The 26,756-nt window shown below is 42.2% G+C and overlaps 2 protein-coding genes across 8 annotated transcripts in view; one reads left to right on the top strand and one right to left on the bottom strand.

Moving 5' to 3' along the window:
• The first annotated feature begins 2,988 nt into the window (after positions 1–2,988).
• PSMB4 (proteasome 20S subunit beta 4) lies at positions 2,989–5,337 on the top strand. The gene is made up of 7 exons (XM_043877777.1): positions 2,989–3,168; positions 3,414–3,620; positions 3,862–4,008; positions 4,170–4,251; positions 4,627–4,743; positions 4,944–5,032; positions 5,215–5,337. The coding sequence occupies exons 1-7, from the start codon at positions 3,029–3,031 to the stop codon at positions 5,225–5,227; spliced, it is 795 nt and encodes a 264-aa protein (XP_043733712.1). The 5' UTR covers positions 2,989–3,028; the 3' UTR covers positions 5,228–5,337.
• Positions 5,338–6,598: 1,261 nt separating this feature from the next.
• POGZ (pogo transposable element derived with ZNF domain) overlaps positions 6,599–26,756 on the bottom strand; it is a 57,688-nt gene continuing 37,530 nt past the window's right edge. For 5 of the 7 annotated variants that reach the window (XM_043876022.1, XM_043876018.1, XM_043876024.1 and 2 more), the window contains 14 exons: positions 25,934–26,224; positions 25,636–25,854; positions 22,674–22,780; positions 21,660–21,997; positions 21,108–21,262; positions 16,101–16,201; positions 15,271–15,417; positions 12,171–12,305; positions 11,882–12,054; positions 11,587–11,727; positions 11,053–11,109; positions 10,748–10,860; positions 10,477–10,501; positions 6,599–10,346 (listed from right to left, as the gene is read on the bottom strand). In XM_043876022.1, coding sequence (XP_043731957.1) covers positions 8,678–10,346; positions 10,477–10,501; positions 10,748–10,860; positions 11,053–11,109; positions 11,587–11,727; positions 11,882–12,054; positions 12,171–12,305; positions 15,271–15,417; positions 16,101–16,201; positions 21,108–21,262; positions 21,660–21,997; positions 22,674–22,780; positions 25,636–25,854; positions 25,934–26,224 — 3,671 coding nt within the window. In that variant the 3' untranslated portion in view covers positions 6,599–8,677. The remainder of the gene's footprint in view (positions 10,347–10,476; positions 10,502–10,747; positions 10,861–11,052; positions 11,110–11,586; positions 11,728–11,881; positions 12,055–12,170; positions 12,306–15,270; positions 15,418–16,100; positions 16,202–21,107; positions 21,263–21,659; positions 21,998–22,673; positions 22,781–25,635; positions 25,855–25,933; positions 26,225–26,756) is intronic. The other 2 variants (XM_043876023.1, XM_043876025.1) reach the window with 1 other exon arrangement.

Here is a 26,756-nt window from a genome sequence, read left to right as displayed (position 1 = left end):
CCCATAGTCTGGCATTACTGATTAGGAAATAAAGACTTTCTGAGGCAGGGAAAGAAGAGCCTCAACTGCTCAACTGGCCTCCTCAAGGTACTTGCCAGATTTTGAGACTCCCTGGAACAGGAGCCTGGAGAGCTAGCTCAATCTACTTCAGTATTTCAGAGCTAAGGACACCAATACCTGCCCAGCTTTCAGTTAAAATTGTAAGGAACATGCCTGAAGAATATGGGTGAATTGGGCTGAAACAGCAACCCAACCTTTATATAGCCTAATCCTTGACAGGACAGACTGCTCAATCCCTCATCTTATCTGCCTAATGGGAAAAAGGGAGAATCCTTTCTGGTGGAAGGGAACATGATATGGAGCCTTTGTAGTTATTCACAGTTTCTGGAAAACAGCAAAAAAGCATGGGACTTGTAATGAGAGAAGAAATATGACCAAAATGAAAAGAAAAAAAAGAGATAATAGAAAGAGACTCATAGATGACCCAGATACCAGTTAGTATGCATGCGTGGTGCTCAGCTGCTAAGTCACGTCTGACTCTTAGCAACCCCATGGACTGTAGCCTGCCATGATTTCAAAAAGGGTTCCAAGCCCATTCAGTGAGAAAAAGAGTCTTTCCAACAAACAATATTGAGAAAACTGGTTATCTGCATTTGTAATAATGAAGTTAGACCCTTATCTTACACCATGGACAAAATTTAACTCAAAATGGATAAGATATCAAAACATAAGGGCTCTAAGTATTAAGCTGCTAGAAGAAAACACAGTGGAAATGCTTTTTAACAGTGCATTTGGTAATGATTCCTTGGATATGATATCACAAGTATGGATATGCTATCAAAAGTATGGGCAAGAAAAAAAGATAAACAGGACTACACCAAAATCTGAAACTTCTGTGCATCAATGGACACTGTAGAAAAACAATCTGTTTCTGCTTTTGTGGAACTTTTGGTTTAGCATGGCAGCCAGTCTTTAGATGAGTGTAACACAAGCTGTGAGAAAGATATTGCAGAACTGAATTATAGAGGATATAAAATTGCAAAAATCCCTAGGGCATACCCACAGGGAAGTGCAGCCATGAATAAACTGGACACATTTTCTTTTTCATCTTTCTGTTATAGCCCGCAGGGCCTGGCCCTGAGCAGGTCAAGAAATGCTCCTTAACTCTTTTGTAGTTGAAGTTTCAAATTCCACTTCTCCTAAAATATGGAGCATTAGCACTTTCACTGTGGGAGTGTAAAATCTTAATGAGGTGGTGGTGATGGTGATGATTAATTTCAATTTAGTCTAGTGTTATTTCTTTTCTGAGCATTTCAAGACATTCCCTATAACCAGGGATATCCTGACATGTTACAGAACCAGTCTGATGACTACTGTTTTAAAAGCTTGAACACTGGTGAGAGCTAAATACTAATTAAACTTAAAGCCAACCACAGAAAACTGGGCAAACTTAAAAATGACTTTCCAGGTAATACCAGACCTGATTTAAAAAGAGAAGAAACTTCTTAAACTTGCCGTGTTTCAGTTTAACTTACGACTTCTTGTTTTCATCTTAGCACAAAAGACAAGCTAGTCACCTTCTGAATGCTGCATCATCAAACATTAGTGGTTTGCTTTCCCTGTTATCCTACTCTCAGGCTGGATGAATCTAGATTCTTTCACTTTTCTTCTTTTAGACCCTGTAGAATTTTATTACCTGCTTGATCTCTGGAACTGGTACTGGCCCTACCAGAGCCTTAATCTAGGGATCCAAAATGGAGTGAGACCAGAAACCAGCAAGCCACCTCAGGCCACTTACAAACAAGGATATAGTCAGTTAATTGATGGCTAATTGCTTTAAAGTTCATGTGATGAGGGGTCTCCTAGCTATGAAAGTCAAGGATTTTAGCAGTTTTGGAGGAATCCCATTAAGCCTTTTGTTATCACCTGCTATGTGTCCAAGTACGCCTCTGAGAGGCCCAAGAATCACCTGGAATATGGGGGTTGGGAGAAGATGGCTATTAATTAGAAGAAAAAAATAGACTATCTGGTTTTCAAGTCCAAAAATTGACACAAAGAGCATCATTTGGGTGCCTCTAACGCAAGATCTTGACCCTTCCCTTTACAGGGTTTCAAGACCTAATGAAATAACTTCATTTCAATTAGGCTAAAATTTCGTGCATTGCTTTGGTTCAAATTAACTCAGGGAATTTAAAAAACAAAACTGATCTGGTTTCCTGCTGAGTAAAACATTTTGAATCTAGTTGTGTAGGGAGGAGTGGCGAAGGACTAGTTTGCGGGTTATTTGATTCCAGACACTGCTTCCAGGCACTGCGGCAGAATCACAGAGATGGGAACGCCTGGAGTTTAGTTACACTCCCACAGTCGATGTAATTTTTCTTCTGTTTAATAGGTAGGCAAGAGCATCTGCCAATCAGAAAACGTTCAGAGATTTGTCCAAGGTCCTAGAGAGTGAGTGATCCATCTGAGATAGCACATATCCCAGGGTACTCGCAACTGTTTGATTCCTTTTTAAATTCTGAGTTTGAAAACTCAGACCTACCATTACTTGCTCTGTGATCGGGTTAATCACTACACAAGTCTCGGTTTCTTATCTGTAAAGTGGGTCGAATAAGCCACATGAAGCTGCTTTGAGAAATACAAATTTAAGAGACCCTGAGTTCACTGTTAGTTTCGTATGGGGTTTCCTTTTCCAATCTAAAAGGAGAGGTGCTTCCTCGCGCAGTGTCAGCGTCTTGAAGTGCCCCACCCCCGCTCCATACCCATCTCCCACCCCACCCACCCCTTCCTTGAATTCGTGTGTCTGAACACAGTTCTAGTCCAGACTCTACCGCGTAGTGACACGAGGTCAGGCAATTCCAATTCTCAGGGTCTCGGTCGCTGCCCGGGACAAGGGTACGGTCGACCCCGACCTTATCAATATGGCTGCTGGAAGTAGCTTGCAGGAAGAAGAAAGGTGCGGCACTGAAGGATCACTTCCGCTTCCGTTGGTGCAAAAGCTTTCACTTCTCGTGCTACCGTGACTAAGATGGAAGCACTGCTGGAGTCGCGGTCCGGACTTTGGGCCGGTGGTCCGGTCCCCGGGCAGTTTTACCGCATTCCGCCCACTCCCGGTTCCTCTGCGGATCCGGCGTCCGCGCACTACGGGGGTCCGATTATGCGCACCCAGTAAGCTCTCGGCGCCTTAGCCTGCGCAGGGGGAGGGACGGTGGGGCCTGGTGCTGCCGGCCGGTTCTGGGAGCCGGGGAGGTCGAGGAGAGGACCCCGGTGCGCGCTACCGCGGGGGAGCTCGGGGAGGAGAGTCTCGGAGAATGAAAGGAGCCGTGGAAAGTCAGAAACGGAATCCACGGCTCGGGAAGCGGGCTCGTGCTTTCCGCCGCGCCGCCCCTCGCCAGACCTCCCTCTCTCTTTAGGAACCCCATGGTGACCGGGACCTCTGTCCTGGGTCTCAAGTTTGAGGGCGGAGTGGTGATCGCAGCAGACATGCTGGGCTCCTACGGCTCCTTGGCTCGTTTCCGCAACATCTCTCGTATTATGCGAGTCAACAACAGCACCATGCTGGGTGCTTCCGGAGACTATGCCGATTTCCAGTATTTGAAGCAAGTTCTCGGGCAAATGGTGTAAGTCATCTAGAGAATAGTAGTTGTCAAGTGGGGAGGGGAACCCACTGTTTTTTAATCCCTTCAGAAATTTCTGCGGGTAGAGGGCAGGGAGACTTGCTGGGGGTGGAAGATGTGAGAACTTCTGCAAATAGTTTATTTCAGTGGGTTTAAATAGGGAAGATTGTGATAACGTCTTTTGCGGGTGGATGGAAATCCTGACTTCTGTTCTCTCCCTGTTCTCATAACCGATTCTTCTAAGGATCGATGAAGAGCTGTTGGGAGATGGACACAGCTATAGTCCTAAAGCTATTCATTCATGGCTGACCAGGGCCATGTATAGTCGACGCTCCAAGATGAACCCCCTGTGGAACACCATGGTCATTGGAGGTTATGCTGATGGAGAGAGGTTAATTTTAAAACAAATAATTTCCTTGAGCACCCAACCTCTAGTGCCTTTGTAGTGTCTGTCGCTTCCCCCTGAGTGAATTCCACTTCTGCCTCAGCCCCTATAGTCCCATTCTTCAGCTAAGATACAGAAACCTAAGATGACCTATTGTGTGTTTTTAGCTTCCTGGGTTATGTGGACATGCTTGGTGTAGCCTATGAAGCCCCTTCGCTGGCCACTGGTTACGGTGCATACCTGGCTCAGGTAAGTAGTCAGTTGAGGGGTAGAAGACAGAAGGTAAGGGGATTAGTGGCTGTCTGCTTATTTTACCTTTAAATTCTGACATGAGAAACAGACTATGATCCCTGCTGCTGGGTTTATTTTTGGTCCAGAGGCTATAATGACAAGGTGGGGTATGTCCTGGAGTGAGTCAGTATATGTATGCAAAGTGAGGACACCCATGAATTTCCCCTTCAAGTGGGTCTTAACACAAGTTAAGCAGAATTCATTCTGCTGAGGCAGTAGGTGGAATGTCAGCTTTTCACTCATTTATGACTTATTTTACATCTTGGATTTGCAACAGATCATCAGGTATTCAGCCCATGGTATCGCCTATGTTTTTTCCCCTGATCTCCCTAGCCTCTGCTGCGAGAAGTTCTGGAGAAGCAGCCAGTGCTGAGCCAGACAGAGGCCCGAGAACTAGTGGAACGCTGCATGCGAGTGCTGTACTATCGAGATGCCCGTTCTTATAACCGGGTGAGAAGTATGAATAGTAAATGGGGATCTAATTGGCAGGTTATGCGATTCCTGAGTCTCTATACTTTGAAGAACAGGCCGTTTGTGTCTCCTATTTTTCACATTTCAGAAAAACCCTCCACTTGACCTTTGACCAGGCCCGAGACTTCTTTGATGACAGGATTGGTATTTTCATTGAGAGCTCTGCTTTTTTTTTTCAGTTTCAAATCGCCACTGTAACTGAAAAAGGTGTTGAAATAGAGGGACCCCTGTCTGCGGAGACCAACTGGGATATTGCCCACATGATCAGGTGACTGAAATTAAAATTACAGTGGAATAATAGTTGGGAGATCCCTGGTTGTAGTAAGGTTGGTTTTTCTGGAGGTCTCAACCAAAAATTCTCTGGGTGGCAAGGGTTTGGGTTGAAGATAGAGCTACTTTTGGGAATTGATTTCTCACTATGACTTCACGATTTTATCATCTTTTTTATAGTGGCTTTGAATGAAATACAGATGCATTATCCAGAACTGAAGTTGTACCCTTCTTCTAACTTTGAACTTGGCTGGTTCAAAGGTACTATTCTTTTGTAAAATAAATAAATCCTTTGAAGTGCTGGCTCAGTGGTTGTATTGTTTGACTAAGTCACACCAAGAATGAAACTGCTCAGTACTGCTATATGCCATCTCCCTGCATGGTCAGAGAACTCTGGTTCTTGTAGCACACATAGACTGTTCTGCATAATACAGATCCACTACTGTCTTCATTTGGGTCTGTATTGAAGGCTGCTTTCTGTATAAGTCAGACTTGATCTTTGTGTGATAATACAATTAGCTTTTGTGTTTAACACTTTTCTTCAACATTCTCACCCATGCCCTAGACTAAAATACAGACTTTCTGGTTAATGTTGACTGCATATGCAATTTTAGTTAAAACGTCATTTCAAAGATGGAAATGTAACATCTAGTAGAGCTGTAGATTACTCCCAAACCAGAAGTAATAGCCTTAATCCTGCACCCATCCAACATCCTCACCCTTCATGGGGAAACCTAATTTTGACATATAACCTAAATGTTTATTTCCAAATCTCCTACTGATTTCTAGCACTTTAAGAAGACCTCTTAGAAGTATTGTGTGTTCACTAAGAAGTCCTGTAGTTGTGAGTCAAATCAGTTGGGAGTTATCAGCCAGTTCTTTTGCCAGGATGGTGTTAAAAAAACTCAAATTTTAAAAAACACCCTGGGTAATACTGATGGTGTATCTTTTCTAAACCTCTTTTTGAGAAACTAGTCTAGGCAGGAAACCCCAAAACTATTACAGGCATACCTTGTTTTTTATGCTTTGCAGATACTGCAGTGTGTTTTACAAAACTGAAGGTCTCTGGCTACTCTGCTCGTAAGTTTTGGTGTCATTTTTCCAACAGCATTTGCTTACTTTGTGTTATATTTGGTGATTCTTGCAGTATTTCAAACTCTCATTATTTGTTATGGTGATCAGTCATCTTTAATGTTACTACTGCAAGAAAGATACAACCTGCTGAAGACTCACCTGGTGATAAGCATTATTTGGCAGTATTTTTTAAGGTATCTTAATTTTTTCAGACATAGTGCTATTGCATATTTAATATAGTATAAACATATGCACAGGAAAACACAAAAAATTTGTGACTCGCTTTGTTGTGATAGTTGGTTTATTGTGGTGGTCTGGATCCGAGCCTGCAGTATCTCCAAGGTATGCCTGAAATTCAGTGAGGTGAGAGCTGAGGGAGAAATCAAAACCCTTTCACTTGTGTCACCCATGATTACAGTTAGAGAAATTTAAGCAAAAGAAAACCATCAGCTTTCAATCTGAATTTCACACACTCAGTCTCAACACAAAGTAGTCAATAATAAATACTTGTTTATTGATTAAACTGAATTATAAAAAACAAAACAAAAAAAAACTTCCTTCTACTACTAAGCCATGCAGGCAGAATCCACAAAAGTAATAACTTCCTGGCCAAAACCCAGCCGATCCACTGTTGGTATTATGGCCTTAGAAAAATCACCCATCAGGAAAGTCATACAGTGTGCAGAGGCCAGGAACCCAGCTCTGCTAAGTCTGGGGCTGCTGCAGAGACTACCAAAGAGAAAGATTAGTCACTGTACATAAGAGTTGACCATAGTTCTTGAACTTTCTGAAAGGCAAAGTTTTGACTCAAAAGTCCATATTCTGTCAAAATGGCAATCAGGCAAAAAGCTGGGGAAGAGAAGCCCAGGTGGTTCCTCCATTCAGTTTTCATATGCCATGGGTTCACAAAGCTGGCCAAGCTGTTTACGGAAGGGAACACTCCAGTTCACTATATTATAGTGTGCTGGGAGTTAAAAAACACAAAAAGAAAAACATGAGGAGAAACAGGTGGTATACCACCAGGCCCATCACATTTTGAGCACCTCCCAGTCTGTGAAAGCCTGTTCAAATAGGGTCACCTAGGAAAAAAACCACATTGCTTATAAATCCATTTCCCCTCATTTTATTAAATGTTCCACTTATGTACACTTTAAAGATGAACCATTTACAAGCCTACACGGGTTGCCTCCTTGGCTCACAGAAGGGGAACGCTGCAGAAAGCCTCAGGATGGACGGAAGGACAGTACAGCTGTGGGAAAGGCAGACCTGGATTTTTTTGCTCCTTCTCTGTCACAGTACATTTCAGTCTATAGCCATGAGTACATACGATTAAAAAAAATTCCCTCATGCAAATCGTAGAAAAAAATTTCTTTCCTTGAAGCTGGCAGTGAAAAATAAAGATTCATGTCTTTTTCTTTGTGCACACCCTTACGTGTTTCTTCTTCAGGTCAGATTCTTCTCTAAGCATTAAGAGAAATAGGGGAAAGCCACAGGGTAAGCAGGATTTCAACAAGTGGTCTTTTTAAAGTTCAATACAACTTCTTGCAGTTAGCTGCTGGCTGGAGGACATGTGATCCCTTGAACAAATATGCTGTCCACTTAATAGGAAGTTCGACAAAGCAGGGACTGCCCCGTGGATTGCAGGATGAAGACCCGTACACTGGAAATGGCTTCCACCCTAAGGTTCTGTGTGATCACCTCAGTACCTCTTGCTTGCTAATGACCCATGTATGATCCTTTGTCCAGAGGGATGGTGTAAGAATGGGGAAGGGGGCCAAGGATCACGAGTGCAAAGAGTATTGGTTTTGCTGTGTTTTTGTTGGAGGGAGGGTGGTGAGGAAAAAAAAATCTACTCGTCATTCTGGATGATTAAAGGTGGTTTCATGCATTTTTAAAGCCACAATTTTATATCTAGAGTTGCTGTGGAAACCAACATCTCTGGAGAGGGAAGGAAAGAAAGGAGAAGGAAGAGAGAGTTCAGTGGGATTCTTTTTCCATTTTCATTTTTATATAAAAGTGTTAAGACCACAATGAAAAAACTTTTTTATCCATATATATATATATAATAAACCAGTTTGTGAGCTACAATGTTTGTCTTTCCCATCTTCAGAAATGTTCTCACATTGACAATGGTTGGATAGCATCATGCCCAAAGACATTGGCCACACAGTAAAACAAACAAAACCCAGATGTACTATGATACAGTTGAGGTAAAAGGGGAAACAAAAAATTTAACATTCGCCCACAAAGGATTTTTTTTTCTTTTTCTTGATTTTTGTCAGAAAAATACCAAACACAGTGATTTAAATTTAAAAAAAAGTCACAAAAACCTGTTTTTAGCAGAAGTGAATGACCAACAGGCCAGCTCATCGGCTCAGACGTGATCGCTATAGGTTTTCCTAATAATCCACAAATCCACAGGGATGTATATAAGTCAACATCAGGGGGGGAGTGGTGGCATAAAATTAAAAAATATAAACCAAATACCCCCACTTGGTATACCCCTTTATCCTCTACCCTCCCTCACGCTTTCCCACCCCTACTCCACACCCCTTTATGACCCCAACACTCAAATCTCCATCAGATCTAGGTCAGCTTCTTCAAAGCCATAGAAAGACTCGGTCTCGCTTTCACCCTCAAAGAGCTGGTGAAGGCTTTCAGGCTCAACTGTCTCTTCAGGAGATGACCTGGGTCGAGGAGTGGAAGCTGAGGGTTCCTCGGACTGTTCCCCGCTCAGCTTTAGCTGCTCCTCTAGGGAGGCAATTAGCTCCTCCTGCATGTCAGCGTTTCGTGTGGGTGAGTTCATGTTGCCATCAGGGCCAGGTAGAACGCTAGCCACCAGGAAGGACCGCTGAACTAGCTCTGGACAGTCCCCAATAACACCAAGCACCTCAGCCAGCCAGTCCAGAACTAGCTGAAGCAGGACATCAGAATCACACGCAGTATCTGCCATTTCCCGAGCCTGCTCCTTCCACTTTTTGTGCAGGAAGTTCTTGACAGTCCGCTTGATGCAAACATCTAATGGCTGGATTTTGGAGCTGCAGCCTGCGGGGACAACCGCAGGCAAAGTGCTAGAGGCGCTAAGCATGGCCAGCACCTCTTCTGATAAGTGAGTGCGGTGACAGTCCATCACCAGCATGCCTTTGCTGCGCTGGCAAGCCGTGTGTTTCTGCCACACGCGGGTTGACCACAGCTCCATGATCTCATCGTCACTGTAGCCACTCTCCTTCGCCTCTAGCAAGATAGAGTCTGGTACGTTAGCAGGCTGATCCATCTGTCCTCGGTAGAAAACCAGGGTGGGGAGGACAGTGCCATCTGCCAGAATGGCCAGTACCACGTCACACCAAGGCTCCCCTGTGCCCACTGTCTGCAGGGCATTTTCCTTTCGGTCTTCACTGCTCAGTACCTCCGTATCAAGGAACAAGGAGATCTCATCAATAGCCACAATCATAGACAAGGACAAGTCCTGGTTGTGAATTTGCCGCTGTACAAATTCAATGAAGAGTCCTGCATTCTCCGCCACGTCCTTAGGTAGAGTGTGGGCCACAGCTCGCCGTGCGTGGGGAGTCAGGTGGTGACGCAGCATGAAACGCACAGCCCACTCGTATGAGATCTTAAATCCCCCCTCCAAGGAGCGTCCTATTTTGGTGGCTTTCTGGAACAAGGTCTCCTCATTTACAGGTAGCTGTTGCTCCCGCTGGGTCAGCACCCACTCGGCCAGCTTCTCTTCCGCCTCGAAGCTCAGATACTTGCCCTCCAGACTCTCCGCCTGAGAGGCCTGGAATCGCCGGAGCCAACGCCGTATGCGTCGCTGGGGGTTTCGGAAGTGTTCAGCTGCCTGCTCCGTGTCGCAGCATAGGGCAAACAGGACCACTCGAAGCTTCTTCACAGAAAGCTGCTCCTTCTTGCCAACCCCACTGCTACTACCACCCCCTGATGCTGGCTCAGGCTCCTGGGTGGCTGGGCTCCCTTCATCCTGGTCATCAACATTCAGACATTCGGCCTCCTCCGCAGCCAAGGGTGGAAGGGCTAAAGTCTGGAGATGCGTGGGGGTTGGTGGTGGCGTTGCAGTTGAGGCCGGTGACGGGAGTGCCTGGGCCATGGGGGCTGGCAGCTCCTCAGGCTCAGCTGGGGTGACTCCAGCAGACTTCACAGTGGCAGCTTTGTTAGAGGAGAAGGAAGGAGGGTACAAGTTTTTCAAGTTCCGGTCGTGAGCTCGGTCACGAGTCTGGCCATGCCTAAACGGTTAGCAAAGAGGAAGAAAAAGCTCAGTTAAATGAGGAAAACAAAATAATAATATTAGTAGTAGTAATAAAGAACAAACATACTATAAAACAGAAATTAAACCATCAAATGAGTTTCTGTTACCTTGAGTGAGATATCCAAGTGAGTCCTATGGGAAATAACACAATAAAAAAATGTCAGCTTGGTGAAGAAACAAACCCTCCTGAGACAGTTCTTGAGATTTTAACCAAAAAATGTACTACTTTCCCAGTCTTATATAAATCTCAGGTTAGAGTGCTTCCAACTTGGTGAAGTATGTCTCAACAGTGAATGAGTTAGGCCAGGAGGAGATGCACCTGACTCACTATGACCTGTATCCTTAGTCCCACCTCCAACTCCCATCTCTCTTACTCACCCCGTGGCAGGATGCTACTGGATCTATGAGAAGGGTTGAATACCAAATGCTTAGCCATGGCATCTCCCACAGAGGTAACAAAGGTACATGAAGTGCAGGCCAGCTTGCTTCCACTGAGAAAGAGAGTCAAGAGTATGTCAGACAAATGCAGCAATAACTCTACTCAGAGTTAAGCTTCAAGGCTTAATAAAGAAAAAGAGTGTTCCTCCTTTCTCCTCTCAAATTAATGCATATGTCTATCCCCCAAAGTAATATAAGGGATTTAATGTATTAAATTAACAGACCATCAGTAAGTTTGTCATTACCTCACAGAATTTTTAAACAAAGCCAAATACTTGGGGCTCTTCCGTGGAACATGATTGCTGAGAAAGACAAAGAGAAAGTTGTATGAGTTACATGGTTCTGCTCGCTTAACTAGAAATCACCAGCCATTGACAAGGCCTGAACAAAAGAAATGCCTCTTCAATCAATCCTAACCTCAACCCAAGCCTATCACATTAATATTTCCTATTAATATGCAAATAGATCCTGGAGGTGGGAGGAATCTATTAAAAGGCATATTCTGCTTGGGGGTGGAGGGGTGGTGACCAGGGTCAGAGACCATATTTCTAAGAAGCGCCCTGGCCGTTGGACCACATTTTGAGTAGCAAGGTTGTACAAAACCAGATTACAGACCAATGAAAGCCAAATAAAGCCGGGTCTGGCCTCTGACTCTGCTAGCAAAGGTGCACAAACAGCTCTAAAAGCTGAAGGGGGAATCACCAGAGGCAGGGGAGGGGATGAAATGAGTTCTGAAGACCTGAAATCCCAGAGAGAAACCTGGCCTAACCCTGACTCACTTGATCATGTGGTTGGCGTAGGCGCGGGAGCAGCAGGTGCTGTAGCGACACAGCGAGCAGTGAACGTAGGTGGGGAAGTGGTTGGGGAAGTCGGGGATCTCAAAGCTGCACTCCAGACACGTCTGCCGGCCCATGACACTCCTGTAGAGGAACAAACAAAATCTTATTACTGCCTCAGGGGCCCACAGACTGTACAGATTCAGGCAACAGACTCTGCTTAAAGGCTACCAGATGACACTGGCTCTCGGGAACAGCTGTGCCCACCCGCCCCCAGCCTCCAGCAGAAGGCACTGACATTTTCCTAACAGCTCTCTTCTGGACGTTGCGCTGGACAGGGGGGTAAAGGAAGACGGGCAGAGGGTCCGCTGAGGAGGCCAGTGGCGCTGCTTCCTGCAAGCTGCCAGGAGGTCCATCACTGGAGGGTACAGGAGCAGTTCGCGGCTGCCCCCGGGAAGCCCGGATTGTCACCTGGGAGTCAAGGGAAGGAATAATTAGACACTACCTGGGAAAGAACCTCAGAACACTGAAAAGCTCTATTCCTCCCCTTCTTGGATCCGTGAAGGCAATGTTGACAAACCCTTTACCTTGGTGCCTGGTTTCAAGCCTTCCAGCTGCTTGGGTTTACGGAAGGTTTTATGGTGCTGCAGCTTGTGTTCAATTTTGTCCTTGGCAAAGAGAAACTGCAGCCGGCATTTGTTGCAGTGATAAACATTCCTCTTCTGAAGGGGAAAAAAAGAGACAGAATCCTTTAAAGGTTCCCAATGAATTTTCTTCCTGAGGAGAAGGTAGATCAGTGCCAATCACAGCATTCTTTCCATCTTTCTGGGGATAATTTAACAGAGTTAAAAAGAAATAGACAAGGTAACACTAAACCTAATTTTTCAATCTTTATCTATAACTTTATATATTTTGCAATACAGTTACAAGCCTTATAAGGTGGTGAGAATCATCACGGCCCACGCTCCCAGAGAAAGATGGGCTGAAAGCCAGGTTAACTAGGTCCTTGGAGCATCACCCACTGACCTGCTTTAACAGCTTGGCTGAGTGGCTTAAGCTTTACTTGCCCACTACTTTTTTTTTAGTTTAGTTATCGTTTTTATTTGAATTACTGTCAATGTTCATTTCATCCTTGATAAACTATAAGTTTGAGATTGTCTTATTACTTTATCTTTATAGTGTGGATGGACATTGCTACTACTGGATATTCTTATTTTTTTAAAAATACAATAAAATGTACATGGTTTAAAAAAAAAATCATACTTTTCTTTTGTACTCCTTCATGTGGTAAGTTTACCTTCAACTCCACTCCTCAGTCCCCTTCCACAGAAACAACTTGTTACCAGCTTCCTGGGTATTCTTTCACAGATAGTCTGTGCATATAACCATATAGCAAACTCAAATGTCTCCATTCACCACCCCTGTTTTCCTTTCTCTTTTTTAACAAAAAACAATAGCACTTTCCTACACAGTGCTGTTTTTCCCCTCTTAACACATCAACACATACAGATATGCCTCCCTGAAAGGCCATTTTGAGGATTCAGTCTGCCCAGTATTGAAACAAGACACATGTCTATGATTCCTTCCTAGGATAGCAAAGGCTCTGTAACCTCAGCTACAGGCGACAGTTCCTACACTAGTACATGGAAATACATCAGTGGTGGATTACAGCAGTCTATGTGTGAACCTAAGAAGTTGCTTACAAGCGAGAAGCCAGGGCACGTGTGCACACACGTGGATACTACCCACCGGGGCACCCATCTTGTTCTCTATTTTGTTCCCTCTCTATGTACTCTCCCCTCTAGTGGCTGCTTTCCTGCAGCATTTTAAAACAAACGCTTACATGTTCCATCTTCAAAACAAAACACAGCAGCAGCAACAACAAATTCTCCCTTGCTACCTCCTTCCCTCCATCTGCCACCCCTCGTCCTACCCTTCCTAAATTTCTTTAAGTAAGCTGTCTCCATTTCCTTACCTCTCATTCATTTGTCCCACTGAAATTTGGCTTCTACCCTGCTGACCAACAAAATGGCTAAATTAAAGGCCAGCCTCTCACGTTTCCATCTTGCTGATACCTTCTTGCAACACTTGACCATACACTTTCTTTCAAAATGCTTTTGTCCCCGCCTCTTCCTCGACATCGCGACTCTTTGGATTTTCATTCCAGGACTATGGCCCTGGCTTTGTGGAGAGAAAACTCAATGGTCCTTCACCTTATTCTTAATTTGGGGGTTTGGGAGTGGGGGTGAAGCTTACCACTTACAAGTATAAATCTACTGGATTTATATAATGATGATTTCTAAGCATCTTTCACAATTCAGGCCTCAGACCTGTATATCCAACTATCTATTTAGTACTCAATTACACTTGATGTCCATAGATATTGCCGACTCAGAACATCCATCCAAACTTAGAATCCTCCCCTCAAAAGTTACTTTCTCCAGTGTTCCTATCTCAATATAGTCTCCCCATTCATCCAATTACCCAAGACAGAATCCTGGGCACTATTCTTAACTACTCCCTCACTACCTTCACCTAATCCATCTCTAAATTACAGATAGCACTTATCTTCGCAGTATCTTGCAACTCTAATCCTCTTTGTCTTCATTTCAAAAGCCAATAGCCACTATCATCTCTCAGGTAAACTACTGAAAAAGCCTTTGGCTTGTCTCCCTAACTCTTGGAGCAGTCAGTGTAACCATAACTAAAAGCCAATGTGAACACATCACTCCAGGATTTAAAAATCTCTTCAATGGCATCCCAACATCAATTTCTTTTTTAATTAACAGAAGTCTGTATTTTATGTTGATTTGCTTAGTATTTACATACACTCTTTTCTTGATTCTAGGTTCCCATCCAGGATACCACTTGATATTTTACTGGTCACGTCTCTAAGTTCCTCTTGGCAGTTTTCCTCAGACTTCTCCCAACAACTTCTTATAATAAAAGTTGAAGCTCCTTTTTTTAAACTATTTTATTTTTTGGTCAGTTAAAGCCACAGGTTTGTTTATTGGTTGTGCCATGAGGCATGGGGGATCTTAGTTTTCTGACCAAGAATGGAACCCAGGCCCCCTGCATTTGGGAGTGCCGTCTTAAACACTGAAGCACCAGGGAAGTTCTGCAGACTCCTTTTTATGGCTCTAGATTCTCCAAGATCTGTTCTCTAACCTCCAACCTCCCCCATACTCTACACACTCCAACCACACTGAATTTTTTTTTTTTTTCCAGTGGGTTTTGTCATACATTGATATGAATCAGCCATGGATTTACATGTATTCCCAATCCCGATCCCCCCTCCCACACTGAACTTTTAATTCCTTGAGCCTCCCTGTGCCTCTGAGCATGCTGTCCTTCTAGTCCACTTCACCTGGCTCATCCTTACTCATCCTTCGGGTCTTGAACATCCCTTTTCTTGGAAGACTTGCAAGGTTCCCAGAGTAGATTATGTTCATTTTTATATTCTGTATTTCCCCTAACACAACATTGTTCCTGCTTTATTGTACTGTTTAACTGTCCTGTTTAACCACTAAATCTCTAGCATCTAGCCCAGTGCCTGGTACATATTACTGAAATTCAATACATTTTTCAAACTCATACATATAATCTTCTCTACCAAAATTATTTGCCTCGCTCAGTCCTGGCCCCAGCAACCATAATTAAACAGGGCAATTGCCTGGTGTCTGGTACCTGGTGCCTCATGTAATGCTGTTGGAACGCACTGCCATTCTTGAAGACCTTCAAGCAATAAGGGCAGAGCAGGTGCCGAGTATCCTCATGGATCATCCGAAAGTGGACATCTACCTCAGAGTAGAGTGAGGAGCGGTACTGACACACCTGAATCACATAAGGAAAATAAGCTAAAAGTGAAGTGAACAACTGAGGCCTTAGAAAAGGGGAAGCAACAAAAATGTTAACATAGAAAAAAATATTTTCATAAATGTACAGAAATCAAGTTATTTTTCTGATTTTATAATGCAGGGTTATGTCTGTGATCATTAATTCAGCCGTGAAATATAGTAAAAATGGGAAGGACAGGAAAGTCTTTAAAGTCCAAATTCTGGCTGAAGGAGTAGTTTTTTTCCTATCTCCACAGGGAACATTCAGGAGACAGACACTTCCTCACTTTAAGTATTTAATTTATTTATTTGGCTGCACTGGGTCTAGAACTGCATGTGGGATCTAGCTCCCTGACCAGGAATCAAACCCAGGCCCCCTGCACTAGGAGTGCAGAATCCTAGCCACTGGGCCAACAGGGAAGTCCCAGACACTCCCTTACTACAGGTATTGTGTTCCAAGACTGGGTTCCTCAGCTGGGTACATGCAAATATCCTTTATGTTTTTCTCCTGCATGAAGAACCCTGAAAACAGAACCTGGGTTCAGTATTTCTTTTGTATTTCCTCAGTGTTCCTTAAACTGAGTATGTGCAATAGGTAATGGGCAATGTTCATTAGTGGATTCTTCACATTCAGCCTGAGAGCAAAAGACTAAATAAAGCTTCCTAAGGAAAAGGCAATACCTGGCAAACATAAGGCATCTCTCCAGGCTTATGAGTATCCTTCATATGCTGGAGAAACAGTGGCTCACTCTCAAATGCCCACTCACAGATCTTGCACTTGGCTGTAAGAAGAAAAATAATCGATAAATACACCTGAAAATAAGACCAAAATCCTGCTGATTCATAATCTTTATTTTCTGACTCCTATATCTTCATTTTCAATAGTATCAGTAACTTATGAGGTCTCTTTCTTTTCTTTAAAATGGTTCTCAACAGTTGTGTTGGTGATAAAAAGTATTCTTCTGTCTCTAGCTCAGACGTCTTCACCAAAGCTCCACTGTAGATTTTGAACTCTCTACAAGACATTTAAACATGAATAGTCCACATCTACTATAACTTAATTCAGCTTCCTCCTGCTTCTCATCATTTTTCTTCTCAATTCCCCACCTCCTCCTGGGCTCAAAACTTAGGCATTATCCGACTCCAAACTTCTGTGTTCTATCACCATTATTTCAAAATGCATCGAGGAACTGTCACTTCTGCATTCTCACAGGTACAAACCTGGGAGAAGCCCAGCTGCTAATCAGCTGGCTTCCAATACCTCCTATCTCCCCAATAAACAGTATCTATTTTTTATATACCATCGTCAAGTAAATGCTCTTAAAATACCGTGTTACTTCATTCCTCTGCTCAAGGAGAGACAACGATTATCTCCTATGAATAATTCAACAGTTACTGAACATGTACTAAACGAGGACAAATAACAGATATGTCCTTAAAAGACATACAACATGAACAGAATTTCTCGCCTTCTTATGAGTTATTGCTAACAAACTGAGATAATTAAACTGTAAAATTAGCCATTTTATCAAACTTCTATATAAGGCTGCAATTCTAAATTTTTGGCAAATATTTTAATTGCTACATATTGTGAATTATACAGGCAAAATACAGTTATTCGTATTTTTCTTAACATTACTGAAATTCTTTTCAAGTTTTTACAAACACATAAATTGTAAATTTGAAGCTTTAAGTGCTTATTTACTGTCTAACCCCTGCCCCCCACTCCCAAATGAGTGAAGCTGAAATAAAACAAATGAACAAAAACCAGAGGTTTTAAATCTGGGGTCCAAAAAAAAAAAAAAAAAATCTGGGGTCCAAGGAAGAGATCTCAGGGAACCCAGGTATCCCCTGAAACTATCTGCAATGAGTGAAATGTTTATTTTTCTGGGAAGTTTTGTGTTGATTCTCAAAGGTATCTGAAACCCATTTAGAACCACTTCCCAGAGGTACATTAGGTATGAGAACAAAATAAATAAAAAATTCTGCCTAGAATGAGGAAAAGTTGATAACATAAGCTGAACCTTGAAAGAATAGTGATCTGCCAGACAGAGAAGACAAGAGAAGAACTTGAGCAAAGGCATGGAACTGCATGACATGTTTGGGAAACTGTAACTACTGGAATGACAATCTTTTCTCCTGTTTTCTTGCCCTTTACCTCTCAATTCAATTCTCTCAGCTTCTTTTTTTCTTTTCTAGAACACTTTAAAGCATCGGTATTTCCCAGCCTTCTGTCCAAGCCTTTTCCTAGTCTGTGTTTTCCCTGGGCAACCTCACTCACCCTTAAAGGCTTTTCCTATATCAGCTCTATTGTTACAGCTGTCTCATAATACCGATAGTAACATTTATTAAACAATTTCTAATGCATAAGCAACATCCTAAGATTTATATGTATTATCTCATACAAAGCAAATCAGTGAGAAAGGAACCAAAGCCATCAGTGGATTTAAGGAATCTCTAATAACCCTTCATACCTGTTCTAAGGGGGAAGGAGTTGATTTGAGAAAGATTCAAGAGGAAGAATGACTGATTTCCCAAAGTGGCCATCCTAACACTGTCCCTCCCAGCACTATCACGCTCACCTCCTGAACACCTACCACAGTCTCTTGCTTTGAGAAAATAGGTGTGAAATACTGTAGATTCTGCTTCCTGCTTTCCAAATTTGGAAGGACAGATCCTTTTTGCCTTTCTAAGGTTCATCCAATCTCATCATTCCATGTGTGTGTGTGTATATATATATATATATATATACCATGACTTTACGAAACAAGGGGTTCTCCCTTTCCCAAGTCTTTCTTCACAAAGGATCCTCCTGACTCGTGAACACAAGTGAGCATCCATCCCTCAACCTTGCCTCTTCCTTAGTTTACTGCCCTTAAACAAGTTTAAACACAATAACCCATTGATGTTTTGGAGATAATTCAGGAAACTTGAAAATGAAGATAGATGATATTAAAGATTTATGATTAATTCTGTTATATCTTGATAAAGATACTATGGCTATGTATTTTATTTTATTTCTTTCAGGCTGGAAATGAAGTTTACTAAAGTGTTAACTATATCACCTGGACTGATCAAGTTTATACTTGTTTAAACCTGTAGTTATCACAAAGTGTGATTTCCATTAGAACCCGTAGCTTGAACACAGATCTGGTTGCTCAGGGCATGGAACCCCAGAAGACCACTCAACTCTGTCGCACTTGGCCTCGGTCTGTGGCAGAAGTCCCATTCTCCCTGGGTGTCTCCCATGCACCTGCTCCGTGGCTTGTGCACGAGTGATTTTACATATGCAGAGCCGTCTAAGTGTTTCAGAGTACGGTAGTTATGCATTTGCTCATGTGAATAACCAAGTGTGTCTCTTCCCATCACCCTTCAGAACCCACATTCTTCAGGGACCCATCCTAAGTGTTCCCTAAGATTCCTGACTGCGGTCCATGTAGAGTCACGAGATCTGCAGTGGGTGTTAACTCTTCAGTAAACGTCAGCTCTCTGACCTCTTGGCCCCATGTTAAGAGGTGCAGATGGAAAAAGGCCATCTTTTCTGATGAGGACAGGAATGCCTATGTATTTTAAATGTCCTTACTTTTCAGAGATATATAATGAAGTATTTAGGAGTGAAACATCATTATATCTATAATTTAGTTTAAAAACACTTCAGAAAAAAAAAAACTTCAGGAAATAAAAGAAAAAAAATTTTCAAAACTAAAAAGAAAACAATGGATCTCAAGATATTAACACGAAAAAATAAGCTACTTTCATGAAGGATCTGCCACAGATGCAAAAAAAAGGTAGTTATAAAAGAATCCAAGAGTAAAATTGATACGTATGAAAGCACAGAAAAGGCATTTACGCCTTTACCTGTTTGGATCAACAATGTCTCAGGTTTTTCATCGTAAGATACTCAAAAAATTAAAAGTAAAGGATAAAACAGTGGTAAACGAAGAAGAAGAGACTGATGAGGTTCTGCGTCGTCCACTTTGTTTTTTCCCATTAGGGAGAACTTATCTTATTAAGTATAGTACAGTATGTAAGTGGAATAACACACTCCACCAGATTCTGTATAAAAGCAGATGTTTTCACTGGGAGATTCAGATGAGTAATTTGGACTTCCTATCACTGACAGTGAAGAACGTGGGACCTAACTTAGACCAAGCTGCTACTCTGCTACATGTGGTGTTATGATGGTTGATCCCAATATCAACTCCACCCACAAACTGTTACTCCAAAGTTCCACTGCCTACTATGGTAACCACCAGTATACACATGGCTAGAGAACACATGAAATGGGATGAGCTCAAATTGAGACTATTTGCTCTGGTATACACACTAGATTAAAAAAAAAGAATTTAGAATTTTTCATTAATTTAAAAACTTTGATTATATGCTGAGATTATCTTGGCTATTTTGAATTAAAATAACTATTAATTTCACCTTAAAATATTTTTATTTCAAATGACTACTAAAAAAATTAAAATTACATACATAGCTCATTACATTTTCTGTTGATCAGCACTCATCTGAGCCACTCATGACAATCCTACTTCCCTTGACAATATGACCACAGCCAAAGAGATATAAAGGGAAAACAGTTCTGCCTTACAAGGTACAGACTTAGGAAAGACACAGGAAGACATGGCCTCTTTTTTATCTGCACAATCTTACATCTGAACGATTCCTAAGATTAACACAGCCTTCCTGCTAGAAAGCCAGAGACAAGAAAACTGTTGAAAAGTAAAGACTTAAGTTCTGGGCTTGAAGCTTACTCCACCTTGAGTTTTCTCAGTTAAAGGATCTAATGATAGATGTCCTTAATGTTTAATCCATTTTTAGTCAAGATTTTTAATCTGCAGCAAAAGCATCTATATTATGCATATTTTTCTGTCTCAACATGTTTGCTCATTCTGTTCCCCATCACATAAAATCTTTTCTTACTATTTTCCATCCACCTAAATCCTTCTTGTATTTAAGACCAACTTTATCCATTACCTATTCTCTGAAATCCAGCCACAAGGATTTTTTCCCTACTTTGAACTACCTATCATTCATATCATCCAATGTCTATATTTATAGTAAATACATAGTCTTGTTCTCAGATTTTCCTAGTTAAGCAATTTTTGTCTCTTCAACAAAACTAGAAATCCCTTATATGATAAAGGAAATATTTCTAGAAGACTGGATTCAAATCCTCACGTCACCTTATTAGAAGCGTACGCTCTTAAGTAAATGACTAAATATTTCTGGGGTTGTATTCAGCCTGTTTCTCATCTTTAAGATGTAGCTAACACTTCAAACTCATCTTATATTTCATGAAAGCACTGTCTTAATGGTAAAGTACTTTATAATATTATCTTTTATCATACATAAAAACTACAACATTACTAACTAAAGTGGAGACCCAAATATAGATGCTTGCTCCTTCTATAAGACAATCTAGGTAACAAATCCTTAAAATATACCTCTCTACAGTGGTCCAAGGCCCCTAATAATTTGGAATCAAGCACTGAACTCAACTTAAGCTTGAACAGAATAGAAGCCGGGCTTGTAAGAAAACAAAGTGAAGTACTCATTATAAACATTTAAAAAAACCTGACACTGTTACCCACATATGAATAAAGGGCTCCCCACTAGTGCCATTCACTGACTGAAGAACAAAGTCCACCTCTAGAGTCCATGAACTCCCAGACTTACTGGTTGACTCATAGGGACTGTGAACGTTTTCCAGGTGGCACTGGAGCTGGAAGGGGGTGGAAAACTGACGGTAACAGTGTTGGCAGATAGTGTGACCGTCCACCTCACCGTTCTGCTGATCGAGTTCTACGTGATGTTTCATATGGTTCATAAATCTGTAGCAAGCACAAAGAAAAAGTACAGACAACATAAAAAATCAGAAGCCTTGGAGAAATATAACAGCGGAATCACACGACGGACTTTACATGTGTCCCCCCACCCCCGACCTTCCCACCCAACTTCCTCTTTTTTGGGAGAGTCCTTTTCTCAGCCCAGAAACTAAGAGAGTTCCCGAAACTTTTCTGAGAAAGGAGATGCACTGGTCTCACTCTACCCAAAGTTATCTTTTATTTATTACCACAGTATTTCCTGGAATATTAGTTATTGATTTGATAATCCTGAGCAATAGAGGATATAATTAGGGCCATTCTCCAAACAGAAAAACTTAAAACATGTAAGAAGCTTTCAGCCTTCACTTGTCCAAGGTAAGTTCCAAGGCTCTTCAACACTCACCGAATGTTGTTTTTTAGCCTTTTGGTACAATGTGGGCATCGGAAAGATGTGGCGACCTTAGGGAAGTTTGTGAGCTGGGCTACTGTGCCACCATCCCGTCCATAGTAGAAGTCATCTACTAGCATAATGAGCTTGGTCTGGACGGTATCACCCACATTCTCATTTGGCTCTGGTACTTTGGTAGGTGGTGACAGAGCAGGAATAGGTGTAGAAGAGGGAGTGGAAGCAACAGGAGCTGTTTTCTCAGGGGATGGGGGCTTTGCTGCTGATGGGACACTGGGTTCTGAATCCAGAGACTTTCCTTTCTTCTGGTATTCAACCATTTCTGGGCAACAGTACTATAAAGAAAGAAGACATCTGATCATCCCGGTTCTCTTGGGGGCTGGGATGCATGTACTCCTCAGGTCCACTAACATTCCTTGGTAACAGTTTGGTTCTAGGTATTCTCACCTAGTTTCTACCCTGCAGTTTTCTACAATGTCCAGGTTTCACTCTCTTTCATGTGTCTGTGTGTGTGTACTTATAGATATATGCCACTCCAAACACCATACTTTGTACTTCTTCCTGTTTTAGATCCTTGAACCACTTGCTAGTATAAGCTAGTTCTGGGGTCCCTGGTAGGAAGAAGTCCCAACCTTTGTATCTGGACAAATACCAAAAAATGAAAGGCCTGAGTAGGAAATTGCTTAATAGCTCCTGATTCACCCAATGACACAATAAAAAGAAAATGAACTGAGGCCAAAAAGTTCTGATTATCTAACAAATCTGTCCTGTGCAGTTCAAAATCTACCAACTAAGGAATTAAGGTCACATATGTTCTGATCTATTTGAGGGACTTTAAATGTTTCCCATTACATTTTTGAGTTCATTCTAAAACAGGCCAAGAGCATAACCCTTTAAAAAGCTTCCAAGTCGTTTCCGAGTCCTTGCCTTACACTCCCCCAAGACTACAGGAAGTAGACAGGGAGTGGTGGCCATTTACATTGGATCCCTACCACAGGTGATATCACTTACACACATGTGACCTCTCAAAGCTTCAGTAACACGGAAGTGAGCATTACACTGTGGACATATCTTCCGTCCACCATCCTGGAGGTCAAACACTGGGATGGGCGAGGTCACTGGAAGAAGTGAGAACATGGTAAGATTAGTAAGATAATGCTAGAAAAAGACTACCGGCCTCTTGGAAAAAAAGGTTATTAAACACTTCATGAAGGGTATAACTAAGGTTGGTAAGCAAGCATGAGAAATCATTATGAGGCACATTCGTTTTACCATTCTTCTAACTTTAGGCCAGGGGTTAGCAAATCACAACTCGTAGACCAAATCCAGCCAGCTGCCAGTTTCTGTTTGGCTAATGAATGGCTTTTATTGGGTCGGCCAAAGAGTTCGTACAAGTTTTTCCGTAAGTTGGGGAAAACCGAACGAACTTCTAGGCCAACCCAATGTATTTTCTGCAGTTGTTCTGATTATAAATCATGGTAAAATATACTTCACATAAAATTTCCTCTTTACCATTTTAAAATGTTTGGTTCAGTGGTTAAGAACATTCACATTTTCATGCAATGTCCAACACCCTTTTCACCCCTCAAAACTAAAACTCTATACCCATTATAATTCCCCATTGTCCATTCCTCCTACAACTCTAGCAACCACCACTCTACTTTCTGTCTCTGTGAGTTTGACTACTCCACATACCTCAGGTAACTGGACTCACACAGTATTTGTCCTCTTATGACTGGCTTATTTTACTTAGCATAATGTCCTGAAGGTTCATCCATATTACAGCATATATCAGAATTTCTTTCCTTTTTAAGGCTGAACAATATACCACTTAAGTATTGATGCTTTTGAACTGTGGTGTTGGAGAAGACTCTTCAGAGTCCCTTGGACTGCAAGGAGATCCAACCAGTCCATCCTAAAGGAAATCAGTCCCGAATATTCATTGGAAGGACTGATGCTGAAGCTAAAGCTCTAATACTTTGGCCACCTGATGCAAAGAACTGACTCATTGGAAAAGACCCTGATGCTGGGAAAGACTGCAGGAGGGAGAAAGGGACAAGAGAGGATGAGATGGTTGATGGCATCACCAACTCGCTGGACAGGAGTTTGAGCAAACTTCAGGAGTCAGTGATGGACAGGGAAGCCTGGTGTGCTGCAGTTCATGGGGTCACAAAGAGTTGGACATGAATGAGCGACTGAACTGAATACACCACTGTATATATATATACCCTATTTTGTTTATCTATTCATCAGTTGATGAACATCTGAGATGCTTTCATCTACAGGCTTTTGTAAACAACGTTGCTGTGAACATGGGGGTACAGTATCTGTTTAGGTCCCTGCTTTCAATTCTTCTGGGTATATATACCCGAAAATGTAATTACTAAAACATGTGGTAATTTCATTTCTCATTTTTTGAGGGACCATCATCCCATTTTACATCCCCACCAGCAATGCACAGGGGTTCCACTTTCTCTACATCCTTCACCAACACTTCTTTTCTTTTTCTTTTTTTGGATAAGAGCTATATTAATCGGTGTGAAGTAGTATTTTCTGTAATTTTGATCTGCATTTTCATCATTAGTGATGTTTAGCATCTTTTTGGTGCTTAATGGCCATTTGTATATCTTCCTTGAGAATTCTCTATTCAGCTCCTTTGCTCATTTTTTAATTGGGTTGTTCTTTTATTGTTGGTTGAGCTGTAGAAATAGTTTATATATTCTGGATATTAAGTCCTTATAAGATATATGATTTACAAGTATCTTCTCCCATGAAAAGTGAGTTGCTTTCCCACTCTCCCTAACCCTAACCCTTTGATGCTCTGAAGTTTTAAATTTTGAAGTAGTCTCATTTATCTCAGAGAAGGCAATGGCAGCCCACTCCAGTATTCTTGCCTGGAAAATCCCATGGACAGAAGAGCCTGGTGGGCTGCTGTCTATGGGGTCGCACAGGGTTGGACACGACTGAGCGATTTCACTTTCACTTTTCACTTTCATGCATTGGAGAAGGAAATGGCAACCCACTCCAGTGTCCTTGCCTGGAGAATCCCAGGGTCGGCAGAGCCTGGTGGGCTGCCGTCTATGGGGTCGCACAGAGTCGGACATGACTGAAGCGACTTAGCAACAGCAGCATTTATCTACTTTTTCTTTTGCTGCCTATGCTTTTGGTGTCATATGCAAGAAAATACTGCCAAATCCAATGTCATAAAGTTCTCCCCCTATGCTTTCTTCTAAGAGTTTTATGGTTTTAGGTCTTTTATTTTGGGATATAATTCATTGAGTTAGTTTTTGTACATGGTGTATGGTAATGGCCCAACTCCCTTTTTTTGCATGTGAATATCCAGTTTCCTCAATACCATTTGTTAAAGGTTTTCGTATTTTTAAAGGGTTCAAATAAAAGCAGAGTAAGATTTTCTGACACATGAAAATAAAACGAAATTGAACATTCAGAGCCCATAAATAGTTTTAGTGGCATATAGTCATAAGCCTATGGCTACTTTTGCACCAAAATGGCACAAAGTAGTTGTGACAAAATGATACTGTACATGAAGCCTAAAATATTGACTTTACAGAAAAGGTTTGCCAAGTCCTATTCTAGGACTGAAATTGAAAATGGTTATGCTCATACCCTTCTACACCTGAAAACCTCTCTACCAAATCTCAACTTTAAAATCTAGTTGAGAAATCCATCTCCTCCTCCCTGAACTATCTTTTGATTATCCCATTCATCTCTATCACTCAATCCATTTCACTAGTCTCAAAAGCACAGTTAACAAGAAAATTCCTTTGGGCTGACTTAGTTACACTTTTCGCAAGTGGCAATCCCCTTTACTACACTAAAGTTTCTGTGATAACAGACTATAGCAACTATACCCTATTTTCTCTATTTCACAGTATAGACTTCTGATACAATAAATACTTTATGCTAATGTTTTTGAATGATTGGCTGCCCAGAGTCTTTCTGATCATCGTACCTTTCACTGAAGACTCAGGCCCGCTGGTTCTTTGAGACCCATGTGCGGAGCTGTTGTTGGATACCACCACTGGCCCAGGACTCTGGCCCAGGGAAGGGATGGTGTTAAGGGTATTCACCAGTTTGGCCACTTCATTGCTATTTTCACCTGTGACACCAGGCCGCTTCACAGTGACAAAGCTGGCAATGCTCACTGCAGGTGGAGAGGGGAAGGAGGGAGCTTTGTTGGCCAAGTGATAACCATCTGTTCTCCAGCCACCACCCATCCCAGCTCTCCATCTCCTCTTCCCAAGCCTCACCTAGTTTGGGATTCTGAGTCTGGCTGGATTGGCCTGGAGGCTGAACAGCAAGGTGCCCCAGGGAGGTCGGCTGTGTGGCAGTGGGAGTGGTGGAAGTGCTGGGAGTGGACTTGGTCGACTGGGACTGGGACTGTGGGACGGTGCTTCGGATGGTGAGAGTGGCTGGGATGACGGTGGTGAAGGTATTGGTGGTGGGCCGCACAGGCATCGTGGAGCCTGGCCTCACAGGGGTCATCTGAGAGAACACTTGTGGGACTCCAACTGTCGGCTTAACAAACTGGGTACCTGGGGCTTCAAAAGAGAGACAAAGAAAAGCACCAAATCTTGGTTAGTGAGCTCTCCTATAACACATTCCCTCTGTGTTTACTGGAAATACTGGAATAGGAAAAGATTATTTCCCCAAACTGATGGAAGTAGTTAGCCTCAGTAATCAGTCCTAAAAACATTATAGTGAAAGCAGATTTCCATCAACTCCTCCCCAAACATCTTAGCACGCTACCTTTTCTGTTCCAAGAGTAAATCATGAATAGCCTGACCTTGGTACTGGAAGAGAATAATGGGTATAGAGTGGGAAGCAGTATGGGTATACATAGGCCAAGAGGCAGAGCTGGTTCCGAAAAAAGTAATCCTTCTTTCTCAGAATACTAAAAAGAGTCTTTCATTCTCTTATACAAACTCACATAGAAGACAGACTATGTATGCCATTCTACTAGGATGTCCCAAAGGTGAGTCTCCTGGATCAACTATAGACAACTCACTTACAAATATTTAAGAAATATTAGAACTACATAGGATAAGCTCAGACCTGAAGGCCAAATTCCCA

Source organism: Cervus elaphus, chromosome 20, assembly GCF_910594005.1.
Source record: "Cervus elaphus chromosome 20, mCerEla1.1, whole genome shotgun sequence".
Classification (NCBI taxonomy): Eukaryota; Metazoa; Chordata; class Mammalia; order Artiodactyla; family Cervidae; genus Cervus; species Cervus elaphus.
Note: the sequence above shows the minus strand (reverse complement) of the source record. Positions and strands in the feature narration are given on the sequence as shown.

Coding starts and splice junctions, on each gene's coding strand:
- PSMB4 (XM_043877777.1), top strand. CDS start 3,029: ATGGAAGCACTGCTGGAGTCGCGGTCCGGACTTTGGGCCGGTGGTCCG. Junction 3,621..3,861: donor CAAGTTCTCGGGCAAATGGT/GTAAGTCATCTA, acceptor GATTCTTCTAAG/GATCGATGAAGAGCTGTTGG. Junction 4,009..4,169: donor GGTTATGCTGATGGAGAGAG/GTTAATTTTAAA, acceptor GTGTGTTTTTAG/CTTCCTGGGTTATGTGGACA.